General features: G+C 32.6%; 8 protein-coding genes across 10 annotated transcripts; 5 read left to right on the top strand and 3 right to left on the bottom strand.

Moving 5' to 3' along the window:
- Nucleotides 1-576: 576 nt before the first annotated feature.
- Nucleotides 577-3,632, top strand: Gk1 (Glycerol kinase 1). Its single transcript, XM_076376645.1, has 9 exons — nucleotides 577-717; nucleotides 1,098-1,356; nucleotides 1,442-1,665; nucleotides 1,764-1,970; nucleotides 2,046-2,156; nucleotides 2,228-2,481; nucleotides 2,556-2,761; nucleotides 2,844-2,975; nucleotides 3,057-3,632. The coding sequence occupies exons 1-9, from the start codon at nucleotides 643-645 to the stop codon at nucleotides 3,140-3,142; spliced, it is 1,554 nt and encodes a 517-aa protein (XP_076232760.1). The 5' UTR covers nucleotides 577-642; the 3' UTR covers nucleotides 3,143-3,632.
- Nucleotides 3,633-3,655: 23 nt separating this feature from the next.
- Nucleotides 3,656-6,911, bottom strand: LOC143178537 (uncharacterized). Its single transcript, XM_076377261.1, has 15 exons — nucleotides 6,889-6,911; nucleotides 6,729-6,796; nucleotides 6,553-6,663; nucleotides 6,379-6,486; nucleotides 6,127-6,305; nucleotides 5,892-6,055; nucleotides 5,632-5,804; nucleotides 5,497-5,557; nucleotides 5,303-5,429; nucleotides 5,070-5,212; nucleotides 4,886-4,997; nucleotides 4,533-4,814; nucleotides 4,011-4,466; nucleotides 3,818-3,943; nucleotides 3,656-3,751 (listed from the first exon to the last, which is right to left on the bottom strand). Exons 1-15 carry the CDS (start codon nucleotides 6,909-6,911, stop codon nucleotides 3,656-3,658), a joined length of 2,229 nt encoding a protein of 742 aa, XP_076233376.1.
- On the top strand, nucleotides 6,307-13,747 carry Nos (Nitric oxide synthase). Of its 2 annotated transcripts, XM_076376638.1 has the most exons (25): nucleotides 6,380-7,583; nucleotides 8,159-8,295; nucleotides 8,384-8,546; nucleotides 8,652-8,743; nucleotides 8,816-8,957; nucleotides 9,279-9,418; nucleotides 9,477-9,651; nucleotides 9,728-9,829; nucleotides 9,896-10,090; nucleotides 10,170-10,267; nucleotides 10,331-10,475; nucleotides 10,575-10,679; nucleotides 10,749-10,816; nucleotides 10,887-11,030; nucleotides 11,091-11,265; nucleotides 11,345-11,474; nucleotides 11,539-11,617; nucleotides 11,675-11,868; nucleotides 11,935-12,104; nucleotides 12,189-12,399; nucleotides 12,463-12,550; nucleotides 12,619-12,743; nucleotides 12,807-12,952; nucleotides 13,024-13,215; nucleotides 13,279-13,747. In XM_076376638.1, the coding sequence occupies exons 1-25, from the start codon at nucleotides 7,476-7,478 to the stop codon at nucleotides 13,384-13,386; spliced, it is 3,432 nt and encodes a 1,143-aa protein (XP_076232753.1). In that variant the 5' UTR covers nucleotides 6,380-7,475; the 3' UTR covers nucleotides 13,387-13,747. The 2 variants fall into 2 exon arrangements, 1 of the variants encoding a protein (XP_076232753.1); XR_013001725.1 differs by lacking the exon at nucleotides 13,279-13,747 and having other exon boundaries at nucleotides 6,307-7,583; nucleotides 12,797-12,952; nucleotides 13,024-13,160.
- Nucleotides 13,748-14,020: 273 nt separating this feature from the next.
- On the bottom strand, nucleotides 14,021-15,818 carry Sdhb (Succinate dehydrogenase, subunit B (iron-sulfur)). The gene is made up of 6 exons (XM_076376643.1): nucleotides 15,668-15,818; nucleotides 15,122-15,246; nucleotides 14,902-15,045; nucleotides 14,624-14,819; nucleotides 14,294-14,518; nucleotides 14,021-14,220 (listed from the first exon to the last, which is right to left on the bottom strand). The coding sequence occupies exons 1-6, from the start codon at nucleotides 15,710-15,712 to the stop codon at nucleotides 14,128-14,130; spliced, it is 828 nt and encodes a 275-aa protein (XP_076232758.1). The 5' UTR covers nucleotides 15,713-15,818; the 3' UTR covers nucleotides 14,021-14,127.
- A 302-nt stretch (nucleotides 15,819-16,120) lies between these two features.
- On the top strand, nucleotides 16,121-17,623 carry LOC143178146 (coenzyme Q-binding protein COQ10 homolog B, mitochondrial). The gene is made up of 3 exons (XM_076376644.1): nucleotides 16,121-16,385; nucleotides 16,903-17,025; nucleotides 17,100-17,623. Exons 1-3 carry the CDS (start codon nucleotides 16,357-16,359, stop codon nucleotides 17,542-17,544), a joined length of 597 nt encoding a protein of 198 aa, XP_076232759.1. The 5' UTR covers nucleotides 16,121-16,356; the 3' UTR covers nucleotides 17,545-17,623.
- A 132-nt stretch (nucleotides 17,624-17,755) lies between these two features.
- On the top strand, nucleotides 17,756-20,755 carry LOC143178143 (uncharacterized). 2 transcript variants are annotated; one of them, XM_076376641.1, is made up of 6 exons: nucleotides 17,756-18,355; nucleotides 18,442-18,567; nucleotides 19,877-19,918; nucleotides 19,995-20,062; nucleotides 20,120-20,323; nucleotides 20,406-20,755. In XM_076376641.1, the coding sequence occupies exons 1-6, from the start codon at nucleotides 18,025-18,027 to the stop codon at nucleotides 20,487-20,489; spliced, it is 855 nt and encodes a 284-aa protein (XP_076232756.1). In that variant the 5' UTR covers nucleotides 17,756-18,024; the 3' UTR covers nucleotides 20,490-20,755. The 2 variants fall into 2 exon arrangements, with proteins under 2 accessions (XP_076232756.1, XP_076232757.1); XM_076376642.1 differs by having other exon boundaries at nucleotides 19,892-19,918.
- Nucleotides 20,756-20,806: 51 nt separating this feature from the next.
- LOC143178142 (protein CNPPD1) lies at nucleotides 20,807-22,692 on the bottom strand. The gene is made up of 5 exons (XM_076376640.1): nucleotides 22,416-22,692; nucleotides 22,252-22,348; nucleotides 21,920-22,125; nucleotides 21,719-21,847; nucleotides 20,807-21,641 (listed from the first exon to the last, which is right to left on the bottom strand). Exons 1-5 carry the CDS (start codon nucleotides 22,458-22,460, stop codon nucleotides 20,928-20,930), a joined length of 1,191 nt encoding a protein of 396 aa, XP_076232755.1. The 5' UTR covers nucleotides 22,461-22,692; the 3' UTR covers nucleotides 20,807-20,927.
- A 161-nt stretch (nucleotides 22,693-22,853) lies between these two features.
- Nucleotides 22,854-25,748, top strand: LOC143178141 (actin-binding protein IPP). Its single transcript, XM_076376639.1, has 8 exons — nucleotides 22,854-22,975; nucleotides 23,060-23,323; nucleotides 23,574-24,084; nucleotides 24,143-24,308; nucleotides 24,389-24,735; nucleotides 24,805-25,151; nucleotides 25,226-25,446; nucleotides 25,511-25,748. The coding sequence occupies exons 2-8, from the start codon at nucleotides 23,254-23,256 to the stop codon at nucleotides 25,745-25,747; spliced, it is 1,899 nt and encodes a 632-aa protein (XP_076232754.1). The 5' UTR covers nucleotides 22,854-22,975; nucleotides 23,060-23,253; the 3' UTR covers nucleotide 25,748.
- Nucleotides 25,749-27,840: the final 2,092 nt, after the last annotated feature.

Genomic DNA, 27,840 nt, shown 5'->3' on the forward strand with positions numbered 1-27,840 from the left:
AAAAGTATCACCTTAATTAATACGTGTTTAATGACGCATCCTTAAAAACAATGACTAAGAACAATGCACTATTTTCATTAGAATATGTTGAGATCAGTCAAAGTCGTTAATAAAGTTCATTCATTCAGAAAAAAAAGCAAAACAAAAACGCCACGTGGAATCAATGTTTTACGCATTTCTTTCCTATCAAACATGAGAACTTGTTTCTAAACTTGACATGTAGAATAAAGTTTCAGATTACGATAAAAGTTTGACAATTGTTCCCTTTGTTACTATTACTCTACATACACTATCCTAGAATACTATTTAATGAGAAATACAATCGATTTGTAATCAATGGAAAAGAGCATTTAAGGAACATGTAATATGTAAATTATATACATAATTTAATTTTTTTGTCCGATATCTTTATATACTTTTCTCACCGATCAGATTTTATATTTAATGTGCATTATTACATAATGAGCTAGGGCGAAGGTTAAACGTAGGCAGGGTTGCTATAGAAAGTACGATTTGGACCCCCCGCACCTCATATCCCCGTGTCTCTAGAAGCTCATCCTCCTCACTTCTCTGGCATGGCAGCAGTGGGGAACGTTAGGGAACTCACCTTGGAAATTGGTAGTCTCCATATAATAAAAAAATATGTCAGAAAATATTAATCGTGCAGGGCCATTTATTGGCGCGATCGACGAAGGAACGAGCAGCGCTAGATTCTTAGTAAGTTAATATTTCTGTCGCTTATATTTAAATTGCAACTTAATGGAAGTGATGGATAGCCAAAAAAGATATCAAAATGGAACTTGAACTTCATTGATGGTCACACTGTTAAGTACACGATCGTGTTTATTTTATGATATATTGTATCGCGTTGCAAACATCATGTAAGTAGTTGCACGAGTAGTTTTTCTTTTATTTTAGAAGCACTTTGTCCATCTTAACTGATTCTGACTTCTCTGTTGTACTTTCAAGTATAGAACTTAACAATATTATGAACGAATATAATTTAAATATTTGAATAGATTTTTTAATAGAATATTTAACTGATAAAGCAAAACATGGAAGTGTCACATTATTTAATGCTCCATTATTTGATTTAGGTATTTGATGTGTTACGTAGGAAAGTAGTTGCATCACATCAGATTGAAATAAAACAGAAATATCCACAAGAAGGATGGGTGGAACAAGATCCCAAAGAGATCCTTCAAGCTGTCCTGAATTGTATAAAAAAAACAGTAGAAAAAATGAAAGACATTGGTTTAAGCGTGTCAGATATCAAAGCTATTGGTATTACAAATCAACGGGAGACTACCATAATGTGGGATAAAAATACAGGAGAACCATTACACAATGCAATTGGTAAGATATATTGTTCACATACAATTACATTGCCAATAGTGTTAATGCATATTTTTTTTATTCATTTTTTATATTCATTTTTTAGTATGGCTTGATATGAGAACTACTACAACCTTGGAAGACATATTAGACAATGTACCTAACAAGACAAGGAATAAAAATTATTTGAAACCACTTTGTGGACTTCCTATGTCACCATATTTCAGTGCTCTTAAAATACGTTGGCTTATAGACAATATACCACGTGTCAAACAAGCAGTAGATGCAGAGAGATGTGCTTTTGGAACAGTTGATACATGGCTCATTTGGGTGTGCCAACTAATTTATTTTTATCAACGTATTTAGTATACAAATATTGTGTCTGTAGTATACTAATGATTATTCTTTTTTTTTTTTTTTGTGAGTAGAATCTTACAAAAGGTCAATTACATGTAACTGATGTCTCAAATGCCTCCCGGACTATGTTAATGAATATAGAATCACTAAAGTGGGATCCCTTGTTATGTCGATTTTTTGGAATTCCGCAACATATTCTGCCGGAAATACGATCCAGTGCTGAAGTATATGCAACTGTTTCAAATCCTGATGTTCTTGCTGGTGTACCTATAGCAGGGGTAATTAATTACAACATTTAAATATTGACTGTTAAGTGCATTCATAAATTACTTTTTTTTCTCCTGTATTTATAGTGTGTAGGTGATCAACAAGGAGCTCTACTAGGTCAATTGTGTTTAAAGCCTGGGCAAGCAAAGGCTACTTATGGAACTGGATGTTTCTTGCTTTACAACACAGGAAATGTTGCATGTATCTGTTTCTTGCTATCATATTACTGAATTCATGAAACTCTCAATCTTACATTCATTAATTTCAGAAAGTAGATTCAACCCACGGTCTTATAACAACTATTGCGTACAAAATGGGAAAATCGCCTGCAATTTACGCGTTAGAAGGTTCCGTCGCCGTAGCAGGAGGAGCTATATCATGGTTACGCGATAATATGCAACTTTTCGGTAACATGGCACATTTACAAGAGATAGCAGAACAAACGAAGAGTTGTGGGGACGTATATTTTGTACCTGCATTTTCTGGTTTATATGCACCATATTGGCAACAGGATGCACGAGGGTAAATGGAAATTAAGAGGATTTATACATTTGTTTCTTTAGCATTTTGACTAACAACTTCAAATATTTTTTCAGGGTAATTTGCGGCATTACTGAAGATACACAAGTGTCCCATTTTGTACGAGCAACATTAGAAGCTATTTGTTTCCAGACAAAAGACATTTTAGAAGCTATGATGAAAGATTCTGGGACAAAACTGACCACGTTACAAGTCGATGGTGGTATGACTGTAAATGCTTTGCTCATGCAACTGCAAGCTGATCTCACAGGAATAGATGTTGGTATGTGGACATTTGTACTTACAGTTAATATGCAGAGGCTAGCTTGCATTTCACTAATATCATTTTAATCATTATTTAATAGTAAGGCCAAATATGGTAGAAACAACAGCTTTAGGTGCAGCTATATTAGCTGGTGTTGGAGTAGGTGTTATTGATATCAGTGATGTAGACGCATCACAAGTTACAAAATTTTCACCTTCGATTGGAGAAGATGGTAAATTTTGTTTAACGATAATGTAGTATATGAAAGACAGTATAAATAAATACAGTATAACTATGTATGTATTTATTTTAGAACGAGACTTAAGGCACTCTAAATGGAAAATGGCTGTAGAAAAATCAATGAAATGGGATTGTGTTTCTAGTTTATTAGATAATTGATGCGAAGACAAAATGTAAGTAAAACAATACATACAAGTTTTTCTTGAATTAATTTATTAGGCTTCTATGGAGCGAAACATGTGTACATAGAATCGCTCGAATATTAAGCGCTACCGTGAAGTTTTTAAATATAATACTTAAATGCAGTCATCAATTAAAATTAAATATGTGAGTGCATAAAAAAAAATAGTTCAAGGATGTACATAAAATGAAAGTAATATACATCATTTTATAAATTGTTATACATTTTATTGGGAAACATGTACTGTTATAAATGCTTGTTATTTCGTATTAAGTTAATTATTTAATGAATATTTGTTGTGTTTTACATATAAGAATTTTTTAAACATATTTTCTTAAAAATTAGAATTAAAAATTTGAGCTTAATTATTAATAAGGTCTAGTGACAGTATGCCGTTATCGTTATTACTGCAACAAGAAGCTTGTAAGACTGTAACAATTGTTCCAATATAAAAAAGATAGAAAAGTATAGATTTAGTTATTTAAATAATTTCATTTTTTATTTATTTTCCGTTGAGATCCATATTGTCTTAATCCAGTTTCACGTGTTTTAAAGATTTTCTTCTTCTGTGGCATCTTGTTAGAATCCTACATACAGAATTAGATAAATAATTTAAAAAATAATATAAAAGATATCAAAATTGAAAATAATACCTCTGCTTTCAGCCCTTCTTTTGCCTGTAATTCTATATTTGACTTTATTACGTCTTTATCCTTATCTTTTCTTGTTGGAGAATGTAAATCATATCTAACTCTTTTTTGTCTTGACTGTGATAATAGCTGCAAATTAAACAAAATGTATAATTATGTGAAATAATATTTCATACACACACAAATGACAATTTACCTGTGTAAATTCATCAACTTCTGTAGGATTAAAATTATATATATCTTGATCCTCCACATCGGATTTATCTTTCGTATTTTTAGATGTAACTTTTGGAGTGTCAATCTTTTTATCATCACGATATTCTTTCTGTTTTGTTTCATAAGTTTGACTTCCCTTTTCTTGACTTCCTATATCTAGATATGTTCTATTCGTTTCTATTAAATTAGGTTCTGCGACTAACTGCATTTTTTCTTTCAAAAGGTTTTGATTTTCTTTTTCATTCTCGTAGTTTAATCGTCTTTTCCGATGTTCTTCGTTCATTTTATTGAAATTTTCGTTTAATTTTATAAAAGCAGAATTCTGTGTATCCATTGTCTTCTTCATTTCCGATAATTGCTTATCAAAATCTTTTTTTAAAGCTGTTGTTTCTAATTTATATTTTTTTTCTAAAGAGTTACATGAATTCTCTAATTCCTATTCGAAAAAAACCAAATTTGTATTTTTTTATTATATGATTGATTTTATTTCCTAATACTATACCTTGATTTTTGCATGTTTCTCTGAAAGTATTTTTTCCTTTTCTTTCTCTAATATTTGTATTTTCTTGTGTAAATCTGTTATTGCGTGATCATTGCTGCTTGACATATTCTGTAAAGTTCTCTCAAGATTCGAATTACGAGCTTGTGTCTCCTGTAGTTTATTTTCTACGCTCTTAAAATCATTTTCTATAGCTTTATACTTGTTCTCGATCAATTCGAGATCATTAGCTAAGCTAGATTCTATTTCTTGCCTCGCGCTTAAATTTTCTCTTAGCCTGGTGATCTATTAAAAAAGTGATGTTATTTTATGTTTCTCAAAAGGTCCAGAAAGTTAATATATGAAATTAATATTACTTCTTGATCTTTGGATTCCAATTGTTTTGTCAGCTCTCCTTCTTTTCCAATTGACTTTTCATATTTTATACCTAACTCCGCATTCTGATCTAATAGATACTCTATTTTATTTCTAGGATAACATAAATTCGGTATAGTAATCACTATGTATTTAAATTATACATTTTTTCATATAGATACTTACTTATACATAGAAATTTCTTCTTGTAATTTCGATATCTCTTTATTTTTTTCTTCAAAAAGATTCGTTAAGTTCTGCTTCTCCTCTACAATTTTCTTTAATTGTTGTTGCAATTCCTCATTCACTGACGTGAGCTTTTCTTGTTTCTGAAATGTTATGTTTATCCACGAAGGAGATAGTACACGTTTTGCCACTCAGAAAGATTATTTATCTACTAGGTGACATAGATTTCAAACCTTCATTAATTCTGATCTTTCTTCCGCGTGTACCTCATCTAAACGATTCTTCTCTAAAATTGCTTTGGTTTTGGCGTCTTCCAATTGTTTCTTTAGTTCACTTTCTACTACCGTCATGTCCTGTATTCTTTTAATAGCAAAAATAATATTAAATAAGCGAAACAATATGATAAATCATTTTTATAGGTACATACTTTTTTTCTTGGCTTATTACTTTACTTTCAACTGTAGCGACAATGTTCTTTTGTTCCTCATCTACGTAAAAAGTATAACAAAAATGTTAAAAATTGTTTCATTCGGTTTTAAATAATATTATACAATTTCTGCACCTTTCAGTCTCATGTTACTCAAATCTTGTTGTAGTTTCTTCATCGCTGTTTGTTGTTTTAGAATAATATCGTTATACAACGCAGATAGATTATCTTTTTGTTGCTGAAATTCCTTCAAACTTTCAGATATCTCGCAGTAATACTTAGTAATCGATTCCCAGTCTGCGTTCAGCCTAAAAAACATATCAGTAGTACCATAATTTATTAAGATTCAACCTCTTTACTTCATTTAAATTAGACATAGAAAAGTGATATATGACTGTCTCAGTATCTCTTCTTTAGCGCGTGATTCGGCTTCACGAGAGGTGGAGAGCGAAGATATCGTTTCTTCCGCAGCTTGCAGCTTCTTCTGAAGCAGCTGAATCTTTCGTTCTTCTATAACATACATCCGTTTCATTTCTTCGGTCATTGGACTCTCTTGAACCTAATTAATTCATATAATATTTAATGAAACACTTTTATTAGAGATATGGAAGTAAAAAATGATCCTACTGCTCCTATATGCGATAAGGGCGTTTGAATTCCTGTATGCTTCGACCATTGTCCAATCAAAGTATTAACAAATTTACCGCCAGGACTGATTTTCTGGATTTTCTCTAGGCTCTCGTATTGAGACGATTGGCCTTTTCGTTTGCTGCTATCTGAAAGCGACTTAGTATCTTTTCTAAAAGATCCTGTAATAATCAGTGACGATATGTGAGTAAATACGTCGAAGAAATTAAAAACTTTATTCTTCTTTTTGCGTACCAGTACATTGAGGAGTTTTCTGAAATTTATGTGGACTGTTTTGAGAAGTATAATGAATTTTACGTTTAAGCTCTTGTGAATGCGTTTTAGTTTCCTTTCTGCAGGATCCTATACAAAAATAGCGAGGTTACTTACGTCTTTTCATCCTGTGTGCAAAATCGGAGCAAAGCTTACCGCTATCGCGTGGGGTTCTATGTAATTTTTCCGGAGTTAGGTTGCAGGATACTATATCAGATTGATTATCATCTTCTTCGTGATGCATATTTGCGCTTATTCTAAATATCTCTGAAATGGAGCATAAACAAAATTTCTAATAAGCCTCATGCGCAAATAAGTCTTCATTATTCAACGTATGACAACTGGAACTGTATTTTCCAAACTTACGTAAACGTGATTCAAATAAAATCTCTTAATCTGCCTTTAAACCTTCAATTAAAACGCATTTAAAGCAACTTGATTAGCTGTTCAAGCGAATTTAATGGAGGGCTGACCCATTTTAAACATTACTACGTGATCAAACACAATTTCCACATCATTCAAACGCGCTAATCTTTACAGACACTCTATAAATCATAAACGTCCACTAAATCTTAAATCTTACGAAACACCTACCCTAAAATGTAATTATTAAAAAAATTGGCAAATGATCCTTCAAAATCAATTTTTAGGGATCATAAACCAATAAAACCTAAAATGTGCGATAGCGTTCACCAAAGAATACCAATGATGCCATCATCATAATTTATGAAACATCTTTTATCTCGGTACTCTATAAATTTCCCGAAGCGAATCGATTGAAATCTGAATTGCAAACGAATAAAAAAGCTGTAATCAATCGATTCTCAAACCGTCATAAAATGATATCGAAGAGATTTACGATGCGCGACAGCGATCACCGGAAACCATCCGCGGGTGCGATGTATCGATAGCGCATGCGCCAGTTCATTCGCTAGGGGTTCGTCCACTTATCGCGAGGATCATCCCCTCCATTCTCTAGTGGGGAGGCGAGCGAGCTAGAACCAAGTCAGTGCAGAAGCAGACGGCGAAGAGGTGAGTTAGGGGCACATATTCGAGCTGACAGGAGAAGACAGAACGAGATGAAGGAACACGAGACAACAGGAGCTTGTCAGAGGAAACCGACGAAGCTGAGGAACCTCATTTACAAGACAGAAGCCTTCGATTCTCTACATGCAAGTCATGCCGAGGCGAGTACCAAATATTTTTTAAAAGTGTTCTCATTTTTTCTCGCTTTTGTATCCTTCAATATTTTTTGAAAAGTGAAATTTTTGTGTTTTGTTTTGAGGAGCTTTCTGAAGAATTTGTGCAGGAGAGGACAGTGTGAGAGTTTAAAAGAATTTTGAGTGTGAGCGAATTTGTAAGAGAACAAGTCAATACTATTGAAGTACGAGTGTGCATTTCGCCCACTAGTTGCGCGGATGGGGGTGTGTTATACGCTGCGAGAACAATTGGGGAATTTTAAACTGAATATTCAGGACTGTAGGAATATTACAATTTTGTATTGAGTTAGAAATGTTTTTGTGGAACAATCTAATTATGTTGCAGACGTTTTTGCAATGAAGTTATTTAAGTAGGAGCTAGATCCTTTAATTATATTTTAATTAGTGTAGTCATTTCTGAATAGGGCAATGTTCTTCTTATTAATGAAGAAATGAACTTTTTTCTAATTTACTTCTAGTTGTGATAGAGTAATAGAACAATGCGTTCTCAACGATCATATTATTAGTGGAGATACATAAATAATGGTCAGTTCTCTTTTCAGAGAACACTGTGTTCTAATCAAGTATGCCTCGGTAGCGTTATGCAGCTACCGACACATGGAACAGAGCCTCGTTCTAAAGAAGAAATCCTTGTTTATGCAAAAGATTTTCTTGAGCAATATTTCTCCTCTATTAGAAGGTACTAATTATTTATTAAAAGCTTTTCTCTGAAAGGTACCAGAAATACTGGTAGTCTTATTCATTGTCTTATTCTCGCTTAAATGCAGATTGAATAGCGAGGCTCACCGTTCTCGTTGGGAATGCGTGCAAAAAGAAGTTATAGCGACAGGTACCTATCAATTAACTGAAACAGAGTTGGTTTTTGGAGCGAAATTAGCGTGGCGCAATGCCGCGAGGTGCATCGGTCGCATTCAGTGGTCTAAACTGCAAGTACGTTTTTATCTGAAATTATACAAAATAATTAGTGATAAAGATTTTCTATTTTTCTATCCTGTATTCCCAAATACAAGCCTAGATTTTTAAATAATCTTTTAGGTGTTTGATTGTCGTTATGTTACCACAACTAGTGGTATGTTTGAGGCCCTGTGCAATCATATTAAATACAGTACAAATAAGGGAAATATTAGGTAATAAAAAATTCGGAAATTTAAAAAATGTATAATGGTACAAAACTACCACAAATTTGTTTACATTTGTAGATCCGCTATAACAATATTTCCACAACGCACAGATGGAAAACATGACTATAGAGTATGGAATCAGCAATTAATAAGTTATGCTGGTTATAAGAATCCAGATGGTACCATAATTGGTGATCCAGCGAATGTTGAGTTCACTGAGGTAAAAAAAGGGGAGGTGTAGTCCATGGTGAAGAATATTTGGTGTCATAAATCTGGCAAAGCAATAAAGAGAAATGTGGTGCCATTGTTGAGTCTAGTGCTTTCAATCTATGAAATTAGTTTTTATTGTATGTTCTGTATATACGACACTGAGACCCTAGATCCCTGCTGGGTCGAACCCTCAAGGGTTACTTCTGCTTATCACGTCACAGAATTTACGACTCCAAATTTTGTCTAGTGTTTCCTAGACGCTGTTCTTGACTACAAACTATTCTGTATGTAGATTTCTTTTACTACATACGTGACGACATTGCTTTTCTAGCTTTGCATAAAACTAGGCTGGAAAGGGGCACGTACTCGTTTCGACATATTACCATTGGTGCTATCAGCAAATGGTCACGATCCCGATTACTTTGACATTCCAAGTGAACTTGTTCTTGAAGTACCCCTCAGTCACCCTACGTAAGTTTTGTCAATTGCTATTAGCATTGTAGTATTCTATCGCCTAGTGAACTTTTAGATACGATTGGTTTGAAAAGCTGGAATTGAAATGGTTCGCTGTCCCTGCTGTGTCAGGAATGGTATTCGACTGTGGAGGATTAGAATTCACAGCTGCTCCATTCAATGGATGGTATATGAGTACTGAGATCGGAGCAAGAGATCTTTGTGACGTCCAACGATATAATTTACTGGAGGTTTATCGATAAAAAATTGCAGTATGATTTTATTATCTTAAAAAAGTACATAGTGATAGTAGTATATTCTTTGCAGACGATAGCAACGCACATGGGGCTAGATACTAGAACGTCTACTTCTTTATGGAAGGATAAGGCTATGATAGAAGCTAACGTTGCTGTGCTGCATAGTTTTCAAGTAAATAAATTATTTTTTATCCTCTAATCGCCACGAAATATAATAGTAAATCGAGTCCTTTTTTAGATGAAAAATGTGACGATCGTAGATCATCACACTGCTTCGGAATCTTTTATGAAACATTATGAAAACGAAATGAGGCTGAGAAATGGTTGTCCCGCTGATTGGCTATGGATTGTTCCACCTATATCAGGATCAGCTACTCCTGTATTTCATCAAGAAATGGCTCTTTATCACTTGAAACCATCTTATGATTCTCAGGTTTTATAATACTTCTTACTAAATAGGTCAGATATGTATGAGCTACATATTGTGCTATATATTTATGGACTATCCATAGGATCCTGCTTGGAAAACGCACATATGGAAAAAGGGTCGAGACAAGAAAGCAACATCTAAAAAACCAAGAAGAAAGTTCCATTTTAAGCAAATTGCAAGGTGAAGGTGTCATATCGCTCTTCAGCATGACAAGTTCAATAAATAAATATTGCATACTTTTAGGGCCGTAAAATTCACGTCTAAATTATTTGGAAGAGCTCTATCCAGGAGAATAAAAGCTACAGTCTTATTCGCTACAGAAACTGGGACATCGCAGATGTATGCCGAAAAACTGGGCGAGTTATTGGGACACGCTTTCCACTCCCAGGTAATTAATATTTCATTAAATGTTACAAAAGTCAATATTCTCTATCAATTCTTCGTAGAGAAATAATCTCTGGAAAATACTTGAAGCTACCGATTTTAGGTGCTCTCTATGGCAGACTATGACATTAGCAATATTGAACATGAAGCTTTACTCTTAGTCATAACATCAACTTTTGGGAACGGTGATCCTCCAGAGAATGGCGAAGTAAATTTGTCTTTTATAAAGTATTTTAAAACTGTAATTGTATTTGTACGTGGAGTTTCTGATTTTTAGGCTTTCGCTCAAAACTTATACGCGATGAAAATGAATGAAACATACATTAATAGTGGCAACAAGATCAGGTGACTGCATATAATCATCTATATTTTAGATTTACTGATTTTTATTGTTTAATTTCTTCCGCAACTGCAGCTTAGCATCTTCAAAATCCTTCATCAAAGCAAATAGTCAGACGGAAGTAAGTAATTTTAAAAAGCTGGATAGATTGGATTCACTTCGTGGATCCACCACAGATTCTCAAACGGAAGATACTTTTGGCCCCTTGAGTAACGTTAGGTATGTGCCGCATGAAATCGATTAACAAGCATAAAACAAAATCTATGATATCTTTCTTAGATTTGCTGTCTTCGCCTTGGGATCATCGGCTTATCCAAATTTCTGTGCATTCGGTCGTTACGTGGATAATTTATTAGGTGAATTAGGAGGAGAGCGATTACTTCGACTTGCACAAGGAGATGAAATGTGCGGACAAGAACAAGCTTTTCGAAAATGGGCAGCTGATACCTTTGCTGTTCGTATTTTGTTATTGTAATTGATCTCTTCATTAAAAGAAATTCATTTTTTAAATATTCTTGGGAATATTGTTCCAGGTTGCATGTGAAACCTTTTGTCTAGATGATGATGACACTTTACTTGAAGTTGCTTTATCTTTGGGATCAGAAACACTGTCAGCGGCAACTGTGCGTTTCGTAGAAGCTGATCCTCAGCCAATTGGAAAGGGTATGCTTATTATTTTAACATAATAGCAAATTTTACATTAATTGGTGTAATTGTATTGTTCCAGCATTAAGTAAATGCCACAATAGAAACGTAACTACTTGCAATATGTTTCGAAAGACAAATTTAAGCGGAGATATGTTAAGGTAATTATGCGTATTCTATTGTATATTCACTTTGTGACTACCTCAATCTTTTTTTAGTGGAACAACGTTACTTTTGGAGCTTGATGATATAGCAAGCATGGAAATACCATACAAACCTGGTGATCATTTGGGAGTTTTTGCATGCAACAGACCAGAACTTGTAGAAGGAATCCTAAAGCGAATACAAACTCCTTTTGACCCAGACGTACCGATTGAACTACAAGTGCAGAAACAATCTCACACGCCTAATGGTTTGCACTAGAGATATTAAAACTACTAATTCATTATTTCTTGATACTATCTATGATTTTATTTAGGAATTGTAAAAACATGGGTGGCACATGATAGATACTTACCTAATTCCTTAAAAATGTTACTAACAAGATTTTTGGATATAACTACACCGCCGTCACCGAATCTTCTCAGATATTTCGGATCGATAGCTACTAATCCAAAGGAACAATCTCAACTGAATCTTTTAGCTTCTGTAAATTTTTGACGACTATTCATTGCAAAGTTATATTGGAAACTAAATTATAAAAAACCTTAAAAATATGTCGTTTCTAAACAGGATCCAGCTGCTTATGAGGATTGGAGACATTGGAAGTTTCCTAACTTAATGGAAGTACTAGAGGAATTCCCGTCTGTAAAACCTCTTGCGCCACTATTACTACTTCATTTAACCCCTTTGCAACCAAGATTTTATAGTATCTCTTCTTCGCCCGATGTGCATCAAGGACAGATACACCTTACTGTCGCGGTGGTGCAATACAAAACACAAGGTATTCAATTTTAATATATTTGTGAAACATCGATTAAAAATTACTTCTGAACAAATATGTCAGGTGGTTCTGGACCAGTTCACTATGGAGTTTGTTCCAATTATCTACGAGATATATCAGATGGAGAACCTCTCTATGTATTTGTCCGTAGGTAAGTTCATTCATGCTATGTACTTACATTATTTCGTATTATTATATACTATCATTTTTTATATTTAGTGCGCCTAACTTTTACATGCCAATTGAGACAAAAGCACCCATGATCCTAGTCGGACCAGGTACTGGAATCGCTCCTTTTCGTGGTTTCTGGCATCATCGACTCGCAGAAATGAAACGTCGTCCAGGTATAAATTTTAATTTAACACAGCATTTTTTATTGAAGTACACGTTTAATTAGAAATTTCTAGATCTCGAATATGGAAAAGTCTGGCTTTTCTTCGGTTGTCGTCAAAGAAACTTAGATCTCTATAGACAAGAGAAAGAAGAAATGATCAGGGCTGAAGTTTTGGATAAAGTGTTCTTGGCTCTTTCTCGAGAGCCTGGATTAAAAAAGGTTTTGTAATTAAATGGAGATTATTTATTTCATTCATTTTATTCTTCCATTGAATTAACTCTGTTTCGTAGACATATGTACAAGATTTAATTCAAGCTGAAGCTCCACAAATTTACGACATGTTGATGTACGAACGAGGTCATTTTTACGTTTGTGGTGATTGCACGATGGCAGAAGATGTCTATCAAACTTTGAAACAAATTATACAAACTCACGGGGATATGACAGATAAACAAGTTGAAGCGTACATGTTGTCACTACGCGTAAGTTGTGTAAAGTCCACACTAAAATCAATTTAAATTATTTATTTAACTAATTTTTTGTAGGATGAAAATCGTTATCACGAGGATATATTTGGTATAACATTAAGGACAGCGGAGGTACACAATCGATCAAGGGAAACAGCAAGGAGTAGGATGGCTGCTGAGCCTTAGATCTCGCTGTGGCATATGTAATCTTTAAACATTTTAAACATTTGTAGATAGTTTTCAATTATGCATATCATGCATTTCGTGCATTCTAAGCGCAATAATTGAATTTTGAAAATATCAAATTACCATTACTTGTTCTTCTCTAACATATCTTATAATCGCATAATCTACTATAATTTTATTATTAATTTTAATGCAGGAATTTCTAATAACATAAAGTAATGTGATCATATATTTTTGATGATCCTAAAAACTAATTCCTTTCGGTAAACATTAAGAGTTAGCATATCTTCGTCATTAGTACAATGAAAAATTAAAATACATATCTAAAGAACATTTTGCTCATTGGAAAATTATTAAATATTTCAGCAAGTCTATATAAAAATGCGAATGTTGTAATATAAGATATTGAATATATTACGTTGCATTCATTAAATTAATATATCACGTTACACTTTTATGTGTGAATGTATATACATGAAATAAACAGTTCCCATATAAATGTATTTATCTCTATTATCAGGGTATTGAAGTTTATTTACAATACGAGACATTATAAATAATAGAAATACATATAATTTATTACATAAAAAATTTCTTTGGTTTCAGCATATGCTGTTTTACCAAGTACTTCAAGTCGATTTGTTAATTATTTTTATTGGATAAAACGTAACTTTATACGTAACCATGTTAACAAAAAAATACTCATGGTTGACTAAGTACTTTTTTTTCTCTTCTACATGATTATACTGCAGCATCAAGCCCTGGTTTTGGCTTCTTAGCAAAGTTTGCTAATAGTGTCTTAATTTTTGCTATTGCTCTTCCAGGATTTAAGCCCTGTTTAAATGAAATTATTAATTGAAAGTTGTGATGATTATTATTATGGTCGTATCTAATAATTCGCCCTTACCTTTGGACAAGTGCGAGTACAGTTCATAATAGTATGACAGCGATATACAGAATATGGATCTCTCAATTTTTCGAGACGATCCTTAGCCTTAGTATCACGTGAATCAATGATCCACCTATAAGCCTGCATAAGTACTGCAGGTCCTAAGTATTTATCACCATTCCACCAATATGATGGACAAGAGGTACTGCAGCAAGCACATAAGATGCATTCATAGAGACCATCCTACATACAGATAAAATTTATACTTAATAATTATTCTTGTATATAGACTCAGTAGTAATCACAATTTATTTTTATGCAAGTTGCTGAGCATACAGTAAAACTTACCAATTTTTCACGGTCTTCAACACTTTGCAAATATTGCTTAGACCCAGCCTCTTTACCATCACCTCTTTGCAACCATGGCTGTATGCTCTTATACTGATTGTAGAAGTGGCTCAAATCTGGGACTAAATCTTTCACTATATACATATGTGGTAAAGGATAGATTTTGCTCTTTGAACTTAAATTAGTATCAATTTTACTGAAACAATCACAAATATTATTTATCTTAAATCTATGTCCTTTCATTAAAAAAATTTATTACAAAGATGTTTATCAAATACCTAATACATGCTAATGTGTTTGTGCCACCAATATTCATAGCACAAGAACCACAAATGCCTTCGCGGCAAGAGCGACGGAAAGTTAATGTTGGATCAATTTCATTTTTGATTTTAATCAATGCATCCAAAACCATAGGGCCACAACTAGAATCAATTTTTTAAGTTAACAACTACAAAGTAAAATAATGAAAATATTACGAAAAAGTTTCGTTAAACCTACGCGTTCAAATCAACATTGTAATCTTGCATGTAAGGCTTTTCATCAGGTTTATCTGGATTCCAGCGATAGACAGAGAAAGTTTTTAGTCTGGCTTTTTGACTTGCAGAGGTGTGCAAACCTCTAACCTAAATTCATAATAATACAAATAGAAATTAGCATGATTGAATAAAATGTTGCATTCAATGGAAAGCACTGTATCATAAAATTATTAACTAGAGAAAGGAAAAACTGTAATTATATAATAATTAAAATTGGTTACTTTTGGCGAACGTACGTGATTAGCCGAATAAAACTAATAAACATTCTACATAAAAACAATAAGCAATAATACTACTCAGGGTTCATTAAAATGTTTCTATACTCTTGGGAATGAATATCAAAATATACAAATACGAAGAAACACAATTGATCTGACAGTAGTAAGGATATGCATGAAGTTAGGTTGACTTATCGACTGCACAATATGTTGCAATAATAAAAAAAAAAAGCATATCAAGGTGAAGATGTTTCTTTATTATCAAACGATATTGCGTTACGATTACTCACTTGCCGAAACACATTCCTACAAGCCTGCGGTGTAATGCCAGCCATTTTTGAAAAATTAATCGACTTCGCGAGACGTTTGAGGTACCTGTGTTATATAAGATTGCACGTGAGGGTGTACCAACCTTAACAGCGGATTCGCTAACGTAGAAAACGAATAAGTACAAAGCTACTGTCAAATTTCGCTTTAACGTCAATAATTTTTTGTAGCACACGATTGCGCATCAATTTCCTAAAATTTATTCGTTTTCAAAATGACACGTGATATTAAATGAATTAATGAAACGTAGAAGTCACGCATTATTAATTATTTTCATATATAAGAAATAAACATTCGTTATCTTGCGAAATGTATAATATGTATTGAGAAGTTGTGTGAAGATACATAAGTTATCGGTTAAAGATTATCTATAGAAATATTGCATTATTTTTAAACGTACTTGCAGCTGCTTGCAGCATGCAAGTGTTATAGTTTGTAGGCGCGTGCCTTGTACGTGTTTTATGAGATCTATTTCCGTGTATTTTAACATGAATATTGCGAGGTACATTTTAAACGAGAGGAACACTTACAAATAACTAGAAAACAATGAAGAGTATTAGTAGAAATTAATAACGTTCAAAGTTTATGAATTTGTAAATGAAGGTTTATAGTTCATGTTTATGTGAATTTTACTAGTATTGTGCAATAGTGAATGTCCCAGTTCTGTACGATCATGTATAGGTAAAGTATATTTCATATTATTAGTATATTTCAGTTGTCATTTTTATGTTGCCTTCATATGTAGGTTATGTTTCCTACTTTGGTAGATTTTATATTTTACAATTTGAAATTAGTCAATTTCATTTTAAATTTGAAAAATACAATTAGACATTAAACATATGTAATCGTGATAAAAAAAATTAATGAAATAAAATATGATAAATAATATATATAACCTTAGTTCGCATGAACTTCTCTTTATTTTTCTAATAATGTAAACTTCTAATGTTATGTTTCGCTTAATAAGTAGATCATATATTTTTTGTTGTCTTTTCGTTATTTTTTAATATAAATTTAAATTTTATCATCGAATGAGAAACCTTGATGTCATTGATTGTTTGAATATGAGTTTATGAACCCGCTAAAACATAAAGGCGCGTTTTCGTAAATAATATGCACGAGTTCTAATTAACGTCATTTTTTTAAATTCATCAATTTTTATTACTTTTAAAATCGAAAGAAAGAATGCTATTTTCAGGCGGGTTTCGTTGCTCGAAAATGTTATACTTCAAAACAAAAATAATCGTAAACAGGGCACAGAAAGAATGTATATGGCTGAAGTTTTGAAAACAAAAGAATACGAGGGTCGTAAGTTAGTGGGGTGAGTTTCAAACGAATTTCAAACATATTATCTAATCAAAATACAATAAGATACGAAATGTTTTTTATATGCAGATTTTCAATGGAACAAATATTCGATGTCGTATCTGATGTAAAAAATTACAAAGAATTCGTGCCATTTTGCAAAAAGTCCCATGTATTTTCAAAAACCAACGACGTTTTAAAAGCCAATCTAGTTATAGGATTTCCACCTGTAAACGAAAGTTACACATCCAAAGTGACGATGATGAAACCGCATTTGGTAAAAGCTGAATGCACTGACGGTAGATTGTTTAATCATTTGAACACCTTGTGGCTATTCAGTCCAGGATTAAACAATAACCCGCAAACGTGCGTTATTGATTTTTCATTGTCTTTCGAATTCAAATCGATTATCCATTCACACTTATCAAATTTATTTTTCAACGAGATTGTAAGACAGATGGAAAATGCCTTTCTCGAAGAGGCCAAACGCAGATACGGTAGACCTTGTATAAAGACAGTACGACTAGAAAGATGACAAATGTTATTTATTAATTAAAAATTACTCGAAATTGTATAGGATAATCTGTAAATAAAAGAAACCCTGAAAAAAATGATTCCACTCCAAATTTCTTTTTACTTTAACTCGCAATTTCACGATCTTTTTGGAATTCTTCCCTTCATTTTTAAGCGTCCAATCTAAGTATTCCATTACCATCGGTACTATTTTCAAGTTCCTCCACTGTTTCACTGTCTGACACATTGCAGGACGTGACTACTATTTAGTCCAGTGGTAGCGCAGAATTAAGTCACCGCCAGTTATGGCTAATTGATTCGAATCGAGATATGTGCGTTCGTCATTCTTCAGTCATTTACCTTGCAATCTACACTTAAACCATTATCAGTTTTAAGCGATCTGAGTTCTTGATTTCCAGAGATTATCGGTGTGCTTGTTCTCACAGTCGTATGATTTTAGTTCTTTCCAATAAAATATCGACGATTAAAGGGTCGTATAAAGATGACAGTTGCGGCGATAGCCAGTCAGGCGATCTTAATACCGCGGGAAATAATGTGTTTCAGTAAAAATATATCGCGTCTTTATCACCGTCATCGTAAACTATGTCGCGTGAATAATTTTCTGTTAGGAAAATGTTTATCACCCGCGTTTGTTGTCGATACGTGGTACATGCAGAAGACATGTCACAGCAATACGGTAGAAAATTTTCCCGGTATTTTAACAAAACCGCAGGCAAAAGAGTTAGTGTTAAAGCTTACTACGGAAGAACGCAATCTGTTCTTGAGTGCTCTGGAGGAATGTAAATCGGACGAAGATAAGGCCAAGTATCAGCGTAATTACTTTCTATCAAGATAAAGTATTATATTGTTGACTTTGATCAATGAAGTTTATGATAGAAAAATATATTTCTTTTCAAAGGCCAATTGGCAGCTTTTCGATGGTGTAACGAACTTGGAAGGCCTAGCAAAATTCCTTCATTAGGGGATGTGGATGCTACAGGCAAATACTGTCGTATACCTGATGATTGGCTCATGCGAAAGTACGGTAGGAAGGTCAAAACATTACCTACTTTTTATTGTGATTCATGAACCTTAACTTATAATATCAAGGTGAAATTTAATAATATCTCATAATATTAATGGACATGAAGGACATGATTAAGTTAACGAGGACATTTTGGAGTAAAGTTTTGGTTTCTGTATACAATCGTTGTATAGTGTTTGATCTAAAATATCCTCATTGATTTTGCATTGTTTTTTTTTTTGGCAGTTAGCTGTTTTGATCAACTAATAATAATATAAGATAGAGTATAAATTTACTAATAATATCAACTTGGAAAATGAGAATATTTAATATTATCATGTTGTGATTTGGTGTAATTATCATTATTCTTTAACAGTATAAAATTTTTCCTTTCATCGCATTCTACATGGACATCATGCTGTAAGTCTAATGCATGTTAAACTATATATTTTACCAAAGTATGTGTCTTAATTCTCTCACTTGCTTCTCTTCTATTCTGACTGATCTTTATGGATATTTTAAAAAACATAACTACAGAGCCACATTTAGGTAATATACAACATTACATATATATTCCTAGGGCTGCTTGTGATACAATGTATACAGTAAAATCACATATTGACTCGAAAGTAATCATGAATAAGGTACCTCTTATTAAGTTATAGTTACTATTCCTATATAAACACAATATATGATGATAAATATTCATGACTTCTATTACTTCATTATTTATGCTTCTAAATTAACAGTATAAATAATGAACATAATTTTTCTTAATCAGATATGTACAATATTGTTAAAAACTTCATTTCTATTATTTGAATTAATTTTACTACATGCTATATAATTACAATTTTGCATGATTCCAAGAATGCTCTTTCCATATCATAAAGTACAGTTCTGAGAATATTTCTTAAAATATTTCTTGTTCTCTTGACATATGTTACATTCAACAAATTTTCATGTAAATATTTAGATAAAAAGAATGTACTTTTATTTTAATAAAGTTTTATGTTGCAAAATCTTGTGTATTTGATTAATTAGTTAATTGTCCTAAGAATTTTTTAATTCTGTTATCAATTTTGCACAGTTATAGTAAACACATTTAATGTAAAATTTTGACACTAATTGTTATATAAAAAAAATATGTCAATTTATCTTATTTTTACAAAAAAAAAGAACAGAAATGCATGTGTGTTAACTATTTTATGTTTTGTAAGCAATTGAAAATTACCACTCTGTAATCAACTATTTGTTTGTTAGTAATATTTTTTTTCCCTTTTTTTTTTGTAAAACACATATTTATATATTCTGCTCTTTCCCATTACAGTTGAAACTGTTCCAGGACCGTCCACGAAAAATCTAATATTAGGTACGAAATTTGATCTTTTTTTGGATATGTAGAAAAAAATACATCATTTCAAATTTGCTGGATAATATTCTTACAGTTGCGCTTGCGAACGCAATTCCGTTCATCGGCTTTGGTTTTCTTGACAACTTCATCATGATTGTTGCAGTACGTATCATAGGTTTTATATAGTTTATTCTCCAGAGTGTAATTTGTTCATTTCAGGGGGATCAAATTGAAATAATATTAAATAAAAGATTTCCAATATCGACCATGACAGCTGCAGCATTAGGAAATACAGTGTCTGATATAATAGGAATTGGATCTGTACATTATGTAGAACTTTTTGTTCACAAAATTGGATTCCAAGCACCAAAACTTACTTCTCTAGAATTAAATCTACCTAAAACAAAAATAGCTGCAAACCTGGTATGATATGCTTAGTTTCATTTTTTTTTATTTGCAATACTGAATGAATTTATTCTAACTGAGAAACAAAATTATAATTTAGGGACGAGTTATTGGAGTTACAATTGGTTGTCTTATTGGAATGACACCTATTCCTATTTTTTCATATTTTCATAATAGCGATTGAATATACAAATATATTAGACACTTGAAAATTGTCTTTATGCATTTAGTGAATGTGTAATAATGGAACAAAGATCCTCAACTTACATTGTACAATGTAATGAAGCTTTTCTAATTCCTTGCAATATTAATTTATGACAATCATAGTGTCTATGTAATATAATGTAATCTCTGTAATAATGAATGTATTTAATGTACATATATACATAACTGTAATGTAATATCCAAATGGTACTAATAGTACTCATAATAGATGCACTATCAATGTTTCATATTCTTTATTACTTCTCCTTATAATATCGAAAAAGAAACACGTTTATATGTGCCTCATATTATTTATTGAAAAACAAGTTACAAGTTAGTACAAAAAATATATACTTTTTCTTTTTTAGCAAAGTTGTTACATTTTGTTGAAACTTCTTAGAATTTATCCACTTCATTTTTAGTACTGATGACCAAGAGTTATTTTTGTAACATAATTTATATAGTACCTCCAATCATATAAAAGAAATTTTAAATCTATACTTAAGAGTTGCTTCCAATTCAGCATTATCATGAATTCATCTGTATCTTGCATCAATTTGCTGGTATCAAGTACAAACTTGGTTGTCATTAATGTGTGATCATTCTCCTCATTCATTGTGTGCAATGTTTCTTTTGATTCCAGACCAGAATATTCTGGTAACCAAGTCATAACTGAATTCAACCACCATTTCCAATGTTCATCTTCAGTCTTGTTCAATTCCGTACTTTCGCGATACTCCTGAGATTGATTACAGCTCAATGAAGTAGGGATAAAACCGGTCGTTAAAATATTTTCTTGTGTTATATCCACTAATGGATTTATATCTACTCGGGAAACATTTGTAGAATCTGTTGCTGTTTGCCTTGGACTAAGTACTGTGCCTGGTAGATAACTTCCAACTAAAGCAGAGCCCAAAAGAGTAACTATTCCAGCAGTATATGTTGCCAAACATATGGATGATATGTTTACCACAGCATGTGCCAATGTTATTAATTGTACTGAATTCATTAGACAACTTAACTCAGTATATGAAAACCAACCCCTTTTTTGTGCCTCTTTATAAGCTATATCCTTCTCTAGTCTTTGTAGTCTTTCCCAAAAGTCTCGATTGCAAACAAATACAGTCCAATCCTAGTTTATTAAATTTAATTCATAATTATTAATAATTTATTATAAAGTAATATGCAATAATTGCAAAGAAAACTTACAATAGCCTTAAGAAAATCTTTTTCCAACTGATTCATATGTGATATGCTTAAATCCCCTGATTGTGCCCATTCTGTATTAAAAACCTCATCCTCTTCTCCTTCATCATTTAAGAATTTACTTGCCACCATCTATGAGACAAATTAGAAGTAATTATTTATTTCTTAAAATAATCATAAAAGTAAAGAATAAAATGAACATACTAGAGTTACAAGAAAGAGTTCAGAGGGTGCCACTCGTTGAAGGTATTCAGGATTACAATCTTTTAGCCTTTCCAAGTACAATAGAGCCAGAACAAGAGAACAGGGTGAAACACATGCATTTCTAGAGATTCTACTTGCTTCCTCCACATCTAATCGTTCAAGAGTACGACCACTTTTCACCTCAGTGAAAAGTTCTGCTGCCAACTCTAAAAATACATTTCAATTACATAATCAATTAAATCTACAACGAAAAAAAATATATAAAATTAAGTACATGAGCATATAAAACAATAAGTTATACAAAAGATTATGATAAAATCTGTTATACTAACCAGTAACTGGTAAACTAAGGCAATCGGTCATCGGTAAAATAGAGTAATAAAGTGATTTCGTTATACGATTTAAAAATTCGTCGCGGTTGCCCATAGTCTATAATCAAACGTATAAAATGAGAAATCTTCATATTCTTTTCAATAACAGCTAACAGCTGCCTTACCTTCAATTTTGGCGAGGCTTTCTTCCTTTTCGAAATATTCGTCATTGTAAAACGGTGATGACAGTGGTACGATTTTTTTTATGCAATTTCAAATTTGTACGCCAAAATAAAAACAACGAATAATTCGTTCCCCACTGTAAACACAATATTTTCGAAGAAATATACAAGGTCCAACTTCAAGAAAAACGTGATGATTGTTTGCTGTGCATAGTGAAGAGTGGAATAGAGCTAAACGTAGAGGGTCATTCGTACCACTACAAACAGAGATCAGCTGATTCGTAGAAAAATACGGTATTTATTTATGAAACAGGGGATCGATGGGATTATATTCATTCGAAACTGGAAGGTCAAAGGAGGCAGTTCGTGTTCTCTGGTACTCGTATTTTCTGTCGGCTACGTCCATTTTTCGATTGTGTGTATTCTTTAGTGTTGGCATAACTGTGAGGCAATGAACTCGTAATTGAATTACCGAAATCGAACGACCAAAGCGAGTGAACAAAAAGCTTTAATTTACATACACGAAAGCAAAAAATAGATCAATCTTCCTTTTCCATTTGCAAGTAAAACTGTGACTTGACACTTAGCGAAAATAGTACGAGTCGATACATTGATTTACAAGTCGAAATTTGTGTATTGTTTTTTAGGTGTGGTGCGAGTATACAGCATTTCTTCGTGGGGATTCTCTTGTGGCTACTTTCATACACTAAACAGGTTATTTGACATATGTCAGATTTCTTATTACCGAATTAGTGACTAATTGATGGAGTCAAGGAAGGAATGAACCGACCGGGAAGCGGTGTCAAGCAATAACAAAACACGTGAAAATGTGATAGTAGTGATGCGTTTAAAAGGGAAAAATAATACCAAATCCTTTCACAGTGTCTATAAGGTGCTTTCGCGTATATGTCGTGAGTATTCTGTATTTACTTTTTTAACGAAATCGTCCATTTACCCTTTCTTCAACATGGCTATAATCAACACACACAAAAGTAAAGTAATTGAAATAATTCTAGTGAAAATCTGAAGGATTATTTTTCCAATATATTTTATTATTCAGTTATTGAGTTTAAAATGCAGAAACTGCGAATTTGTTATAGAGTGCACTGCTCATATTTATGTTTATTATTTTGATTTTGACAAGCATCATTTTTTCATTAGGAACTGTGGATAAAGGACAACTTGATGGTTTCATGGCGAATGCTGCAATGCCATCCATAAAGAATGGCCATAATTGTAACAACATGGGTTTCACAACACAACCTGTGAAACAAACTTCTGATGTTTCTAATATCATTGCTCCAAAAGTACTAAGGAATTTGAATGCACAGAGATTAAAAAATCAGTTTAGCGATGTAGGGCTGATTGCTGGTGGATGTGTCATTAGGGCACACAGATCAGTTTTAGCAGCAGGGAGTGCATATTTCAATGCCATGTTCACTGGTGGTCTTGTTGAAGAGCAGCAAGAACTCATAAAAATTCATTCTGTACCTGCTGATATACTTTCTCTATTGGTGGATTTTATTTATACTGGGAGCATTGATATTACTCAGGATAATATTCAAGAATTATTTGCAGCTGCTGATATGCTAGAGTTAGATGAGGTGGTGTCTGGTTGCGTCACCTACTTGAAACAGCAATTACATTTCTCAAATGCTCTTGGAATTTATAGGTGAGACCAATAACACTGATAAAAACTTACAGATATTACAGGTAGTTGTGTTTCATAGACTTGCTGAGGCACACAACAGATTAGATCTTCTGGAGACTGCCCTACACTTTATACAAGTCAATTTCCCTGAAGTATCTCAGGAGGAAGAATTCTTAGATCTGCCGAAAGAACACCTTGTTCATTTTCTCAGTAGTGATTATATTCATATTGATACTGAATTTCAGGTTTGCAAGTCTTGCAATTTTTCCATCTGCAAATATTAGGCTTGAGATCAGAGATAGATAAAATATTTATTTGTCAATAGGTCTTCCAAGCTGCATACAATTGGATCATGCATGACATACCATCAAGAAGATGTCATGTGTTTGAAATATTAAGTCATATACGTTTACGATTGTGTTCATTAGCGAAATTGGAAAGAGTTATTGTAGAATGCAAAGACGCGAGTCTCATTGTTGCGCTAAAATCGATACAGAAGGATTTGGTTTCAAACAAAGGATGTCTTGTGCCTCTTCATGCACAACCCAGACTTTGTGTCAAAAAGAATATTTTATTAATTGGTGGATCAAGGCGTGAATATTCTGCAGATAGTTGGGGTCGAGATTCTGAAATCACTTACGAAACTGTTGAGAAATATGATATATTTACAGGGTATAATTATATTCTACTTTCATTGCTATTAGATTTTATATTGCATTTTAAAACTATGATTGTTTTTAGTCAATGGAGTGAAGTAGCCCCGATAAGTATAGGCCGAATATTACCGGGTGTAGCATCGTTGAATGGTAAAGTGTATGTTGTTGGTGGAGAACTAGAATTATGCATTAGTGCCACTTGCGAATGCTATGATCCGCGTGATAATGTGTGGACTTCACTCGCTTGTATGGAAAAGCCCAGGTGTGAATTTGGACTTTGTGCCTTGGATAATAGCTTATATGCTTTCGGCGGTTGGGTAGGCGAAGATATTTGCGGATCAATAGAAGTATATGATCCAATAACTAATTCTTGGACCATGAATGATGAGCTCCCAGAACCTCGATTTAGTATGGGAGTGGTTGCTTACGAGGGTAAACCATTGAAATCCAATTAAATTGCGCGGAATATCATATACATTACTGACAATATTTAACAATTGTTTTAGGGTTGATATACGTAGTGGGGGGTTGTACACGTACCAGTCGACATCGTCAGGATGTCATGAGTTACAATCCAGTAACCAGAAAGTGGACATACTTGGCTCCAATGCTTACTCCACGTTCGCAAATGGGTATTACTATCCTCGATGGATACCTATACGTAGTCGGTGGTACTAATAAACATCAGGAAGTTTTAACGTCTGTTGAACGATATTCCTTTGATAAGGTAATTCAGTTTTCAACGTACTGTTCTTAGAACTCATACTAATTCATCGTTTGTTCTGTTTCAGAATAAATGGACCACTGTGGCACCTATGAATAGAGGCAGATCATATCCAGCGGTCGCAGCGGTTGACAGCCGACTTTACGTAATAGGAGGTAATCAATCTCAGGAAATCCATTTTTATCGAACCCGAATTACAATTTCTACTGTTGAATGTTACGATCCGCATTCGAATAAATGGTACGAATGCGCTTCGTTGCCCACGAGCAGAGGCGAAGCAGCGGCAATCGTTGCACCATTTTGATTAAGATTTCTTTTGGCAATGAAAAGTTTACAATATGATATGTTCAGCATATTTTATATCACATTATCCATGTGCATTTCCTTTCGAATTCCAGAATGATATTTGAACGTCTGTGTAAAATTGCTTAGTCGTAACCATATAATGTCGAATGAGAAACATACATTTTTTAACTATCTTCTTTTATGTCGTATATACAGACATAATTCACGTATACAAGGTGTTCCAAATATATGGAACAGAACGGAACATGCGAATTTTTTCATATAAAAAGAATTCAGAAAGCTTGATTTGTAATATGAAGCTTGGAAACAAAGTTTCACGCTGCAGGAACCGTAGGAACATATCGATTTCTTTTTACAAGAGAAATTTGTCTGTTTCGACTTGTTTCGTATGTTTAGGATGCTATATATAAGTTAGAATGTATTTTTTTTATAGAATCACAGTTTTAAACTATTCGAATATCTATAGCATTTTTTTTCTTTTTCTTTTTTTTTTTTTTTTTACTGAACATAAAATGCAACAGGATTTGAAGAAGAAAGAAAAAATATTCCATTTAAGAGTAGTGCAGTACTATTTTTCTGGACAGATAACATACTGATTTTGAAAGAGGAACTTATTACAGTGCATTTGCTATAATGAACATAGTAAATTATGACTTTGAAATACTTTGAAAGAAACGTACTAGTATAAAACATTTTATTAGTTGTAGAAATGACTGACAGCCTTTACATTCTATAGTCATTTACCAAAGTTATCGGGATACAATGTTCTATTGTAAATTCGATTGCTCTACACAACGAGAGATAAACGGAGAGCATATTTCCATGTAGCTTGTACGAAAAAAAATTTCTTAGCGGAAAGAATGGAAGTGAGATATATATAGTTTTCATTGAGAAATGTACATTACAGTTATGCGTGCTTGTGATATTTATCAGTTTTGTTTTTCATTTTTTTTTTATTTTTTTAATAATCAATATCTTCTGCAATAATTGCATATGTTACAATATTATTAATTTTGATCAGTGTAAGGTTTAATGAATACTTAATACTACCATGATATTATCTCTTTAGCTGCTTTTTTATTTTTAAACTGAGTAGCATTTTCTGAATCATGAAATCGTTCTACGGAATTACATGCAGTATTTGCGAATGACTTTGATTATACTCTTTACTAGATTTTATAGAGAAAGCATTACTACAGTTAAATTTCAGCATTTAAAAGTGTGTCTGGTGCTATGTTAAAATTAAAATCGAGATATCCTTTTTATATACTGTAAAGTTCGTAAGCAAAACTCATTTTTAAAATCTTATGATTAAGAATTTTAAAACAATAAAAAAATATATAAATAAGTCAAAAGTATGTTTTTAAGAAGCTAACAAGAGTTGCTTCTCATAACACGTAAATTGCTCTTGCAAATTCATAAACAGTAAATAGGTACTTAGCTTGCAAATCATTTTTACAAAACGTATATATTATATCAATGTGATTCTATAATCAATTGTTTTTTACGTTCTCATTAAAATAACAAACTTCATTATATCAATTAATCAACCTATGTACTTCTTATACCAAAGTTTCATTTTTTTATGGATGATTTATATGATAAAATGATATACTACGACAGTAGTTTGTATAATGCCTTAATTTATCTGCTTTCTTTTTATGTAGACTTTTAATGCCTTAATTACTATCTTATTGTCGTTTATGCAAACGTGGCATATTATTTACACGAGCTGCAACAAATACAATACAAATGTATTACTTCACAGTAAGGATTAATTAAAAAATTATTTCAATTATCTATCTGGAATTTTTAAAGCATATATTTCAACGTTAACAAAAATGCTGTAATGTGGCCTTTACACATAATTAATTGAGCTATTTCAATTATATCAAAAGCATAATCTTCAAATTTTATATGAGCTTTTTATTTAAACGCATATAGGAATTCGTGTTGTACATTTGTTCAAGCTAAAACTAAAGGAATTGCACTGATATCATAACTGGAAAAAAGTTATATCTACAGAAAAGAAGTAAGCCAGAGAGCAAAATGAATATAGAATTTATTATAAAGAATTATCTACAACTACGC

This window comes from Calliopsis andreniformis, chromosome 4, assembly GCF_051401765.1.
Source record: "Calliopsis andreniformis isolate RMS-2024a chromosome 4, iyCalAndr_principal, whole genome shotgun sequence".
Taxonomy (NCBI): domain Eukaryota; kingdom Metazoa; phylum Arthropoda; class Insecta; order Hymenoptera; family Andrenidae; genus Calliopsis; species Calliopsis andreniformis.

Excerpts from the sequence above, each read along its gene's own strand:
- LOC143178142 (XM_076376640.1), bottom strand. The coding sequence starts at position 22,460 with ATGACGAATATTTCGAAAAGGAAGAAAGCCTCGCCAAAATTGAAG. Across the intron at positions 22,349-22,415 it reads AAGCCTCGCCAAAATTGAAG|ACTATGGGCAACCGCGACGA; the intron begins GTAAGGCAGCTG and ends GTTTGATTATAG. Across the intron at positions 22,126-22,251 it reads CCTTAGTTTACCAGTTACTG|AGTTGGCAGCAGAACTTTTC; the intron begins GTTAGTATAACA and ends ATGTATTTTTAG.
- Gk1 (XM_076376645.1), top strand. The coding sequence starts at position 643 with ATGTCAGAAAATATTAATCGTGCAGGGCCATTTATTGGCGCGATCGAC. Across the intron at positions 1,666-1,763 it reads TTGATACATGGCTCATTTGG|AATCTTACAAAAGGTCAATT; the intron begins GTGTGCCAACTA and ends TTTTGTGAGTAG. Across the intron at positions 2,482-2,555 it reads TGGCAACAGGATGCACGAGG|GGTAATTTGCGGCATTACTG; the intron begins GTAAATGGAAAT and ends ATATTTTTTCAG.
- LOC143178146 (XM_076376644.1), top strand. The coding sequence starts at position 16,357 with ATGTCCCAGTTCTGTACGATCATGTATAG. Across the intron at positions 16,386-16,902 it reads TTCTGTACGATCATGTATAG|GCGGGTTTCGTTGCTCGAAA; the intron begins GTAAAGTATATT and ends TGCTATTTTCAG. Across the intron at positions 17,026-17,099 it reads GAGGGTCGTAAGTTAGTGGG|ATTTTCAATGGAACAAATAT; the intron begins GTGAGTTTCAAA and ends TTTTATATGCAG.
- LOC143178143 (XM_076376641.1), top strand. The coding sequence starts at position 18,025 with ATGACAGTTGCGGCGATAGCCAGTCAGGCGATCTTAATACCGCGGGAA. Across the intron at positions 19,919-19,994 it reads CACGAAAAATCTAATATTAG|TTGCGCTTGCGAACGCAATT; the intron begins GTACGAAATTTG and ends ATATTCTTACAG. Across the intron at positions 20,324-20,405 it reads CAAAAATAGCTGCAAACCTG|GGACGAGTTATTGGAGTTAC; the intron begins GTATGATATGCT and ends ATTATAATTTAG.
- Sdhb (XM_076376643.1), bottom strand. The coding sequence starts at position 15,712 with ATGGCTGGCATTACACCGCAGGCTTGTAGGAATGTGTTTCGGCAA. Across the intron at positions 14,820-14,901 it reads AACACATTAGCATGTATTAG|TAAAATTGATACTAATTTAA; the intron begins GTATTTGATAAA and ends TGATTGTTTCAG. Across the intron at positions 14,221-14,293 it reads GTACTCGCACTTGTCCAAAG|GGCTTAAATCCTGGAAGAGC; the intron begins GTAAGGGCGAAT and ends TCATTTAAACAG.
- LOC143178141 (XM_076376639.1), top strand. The coding sequence starts at position 23,254 with ATGCGTTTAAAAGGGAAAAATAATACCAAATCCTTTCACAGTGTCTAT. Across the intron at positions 24,085-24,142 it reads AATGCTCTTGGAATTTATAG|ACTTGCTGAGGCACACAACA; the intron begins GTGAGACCAATA and ends TGTGTTTCATAG. Across the intron at positions 25,447-25,510 it reads AACGATATTCCTTTGATAAG|AATAAATGGACCACTGTGGC; the intron begins GTAATTCAGTTT and ends GTTCTGTTTCAG.
- Nos (XM_076376638.1), top strand. The coding sequence starts at position 7,476 with ATGAAGGAACACGAGACAACAGGAGCTTGTCAGAGGAAACCGACGAAG. Across the intron at positions 8,547-8,651 it reads TTCAGTGGTCTAAACTGCAA|GTGTTTGATTGTCGTTATGT; the intron begins GTACGTTTTTAT and ends ATAATCTTTTAG. Across the intron at positions 11,618-11,674 it reads TTAAGCGGAGATATGTTAAG|TGGAACAACGTTACTTTTGG; the intron begins GTAATTATGCGT and ends ATCTTTTTTTAG.
- LOC143178537 (XM_076377261.1), bottom strand. The coding sequence starts at position 6,911 with ATGTGGAAATTGTGTTTGATCAC. Across the intron at positions 6,056-6,126 it reads CGCCCTTATCGCATATAGGA|GTTCAAGAGAGTCCAATGAC; the intron begins GCAGTAGGATCA and ends TGAATTAATTAG. Across the intron at positions 5,213-5,302 it reads AAAGATCAGAATTAATGAAG|AAACAAGAAAAGCTCACGTC; the intron begins GTTTGAAATCTA and ends ATAACATTTCAG.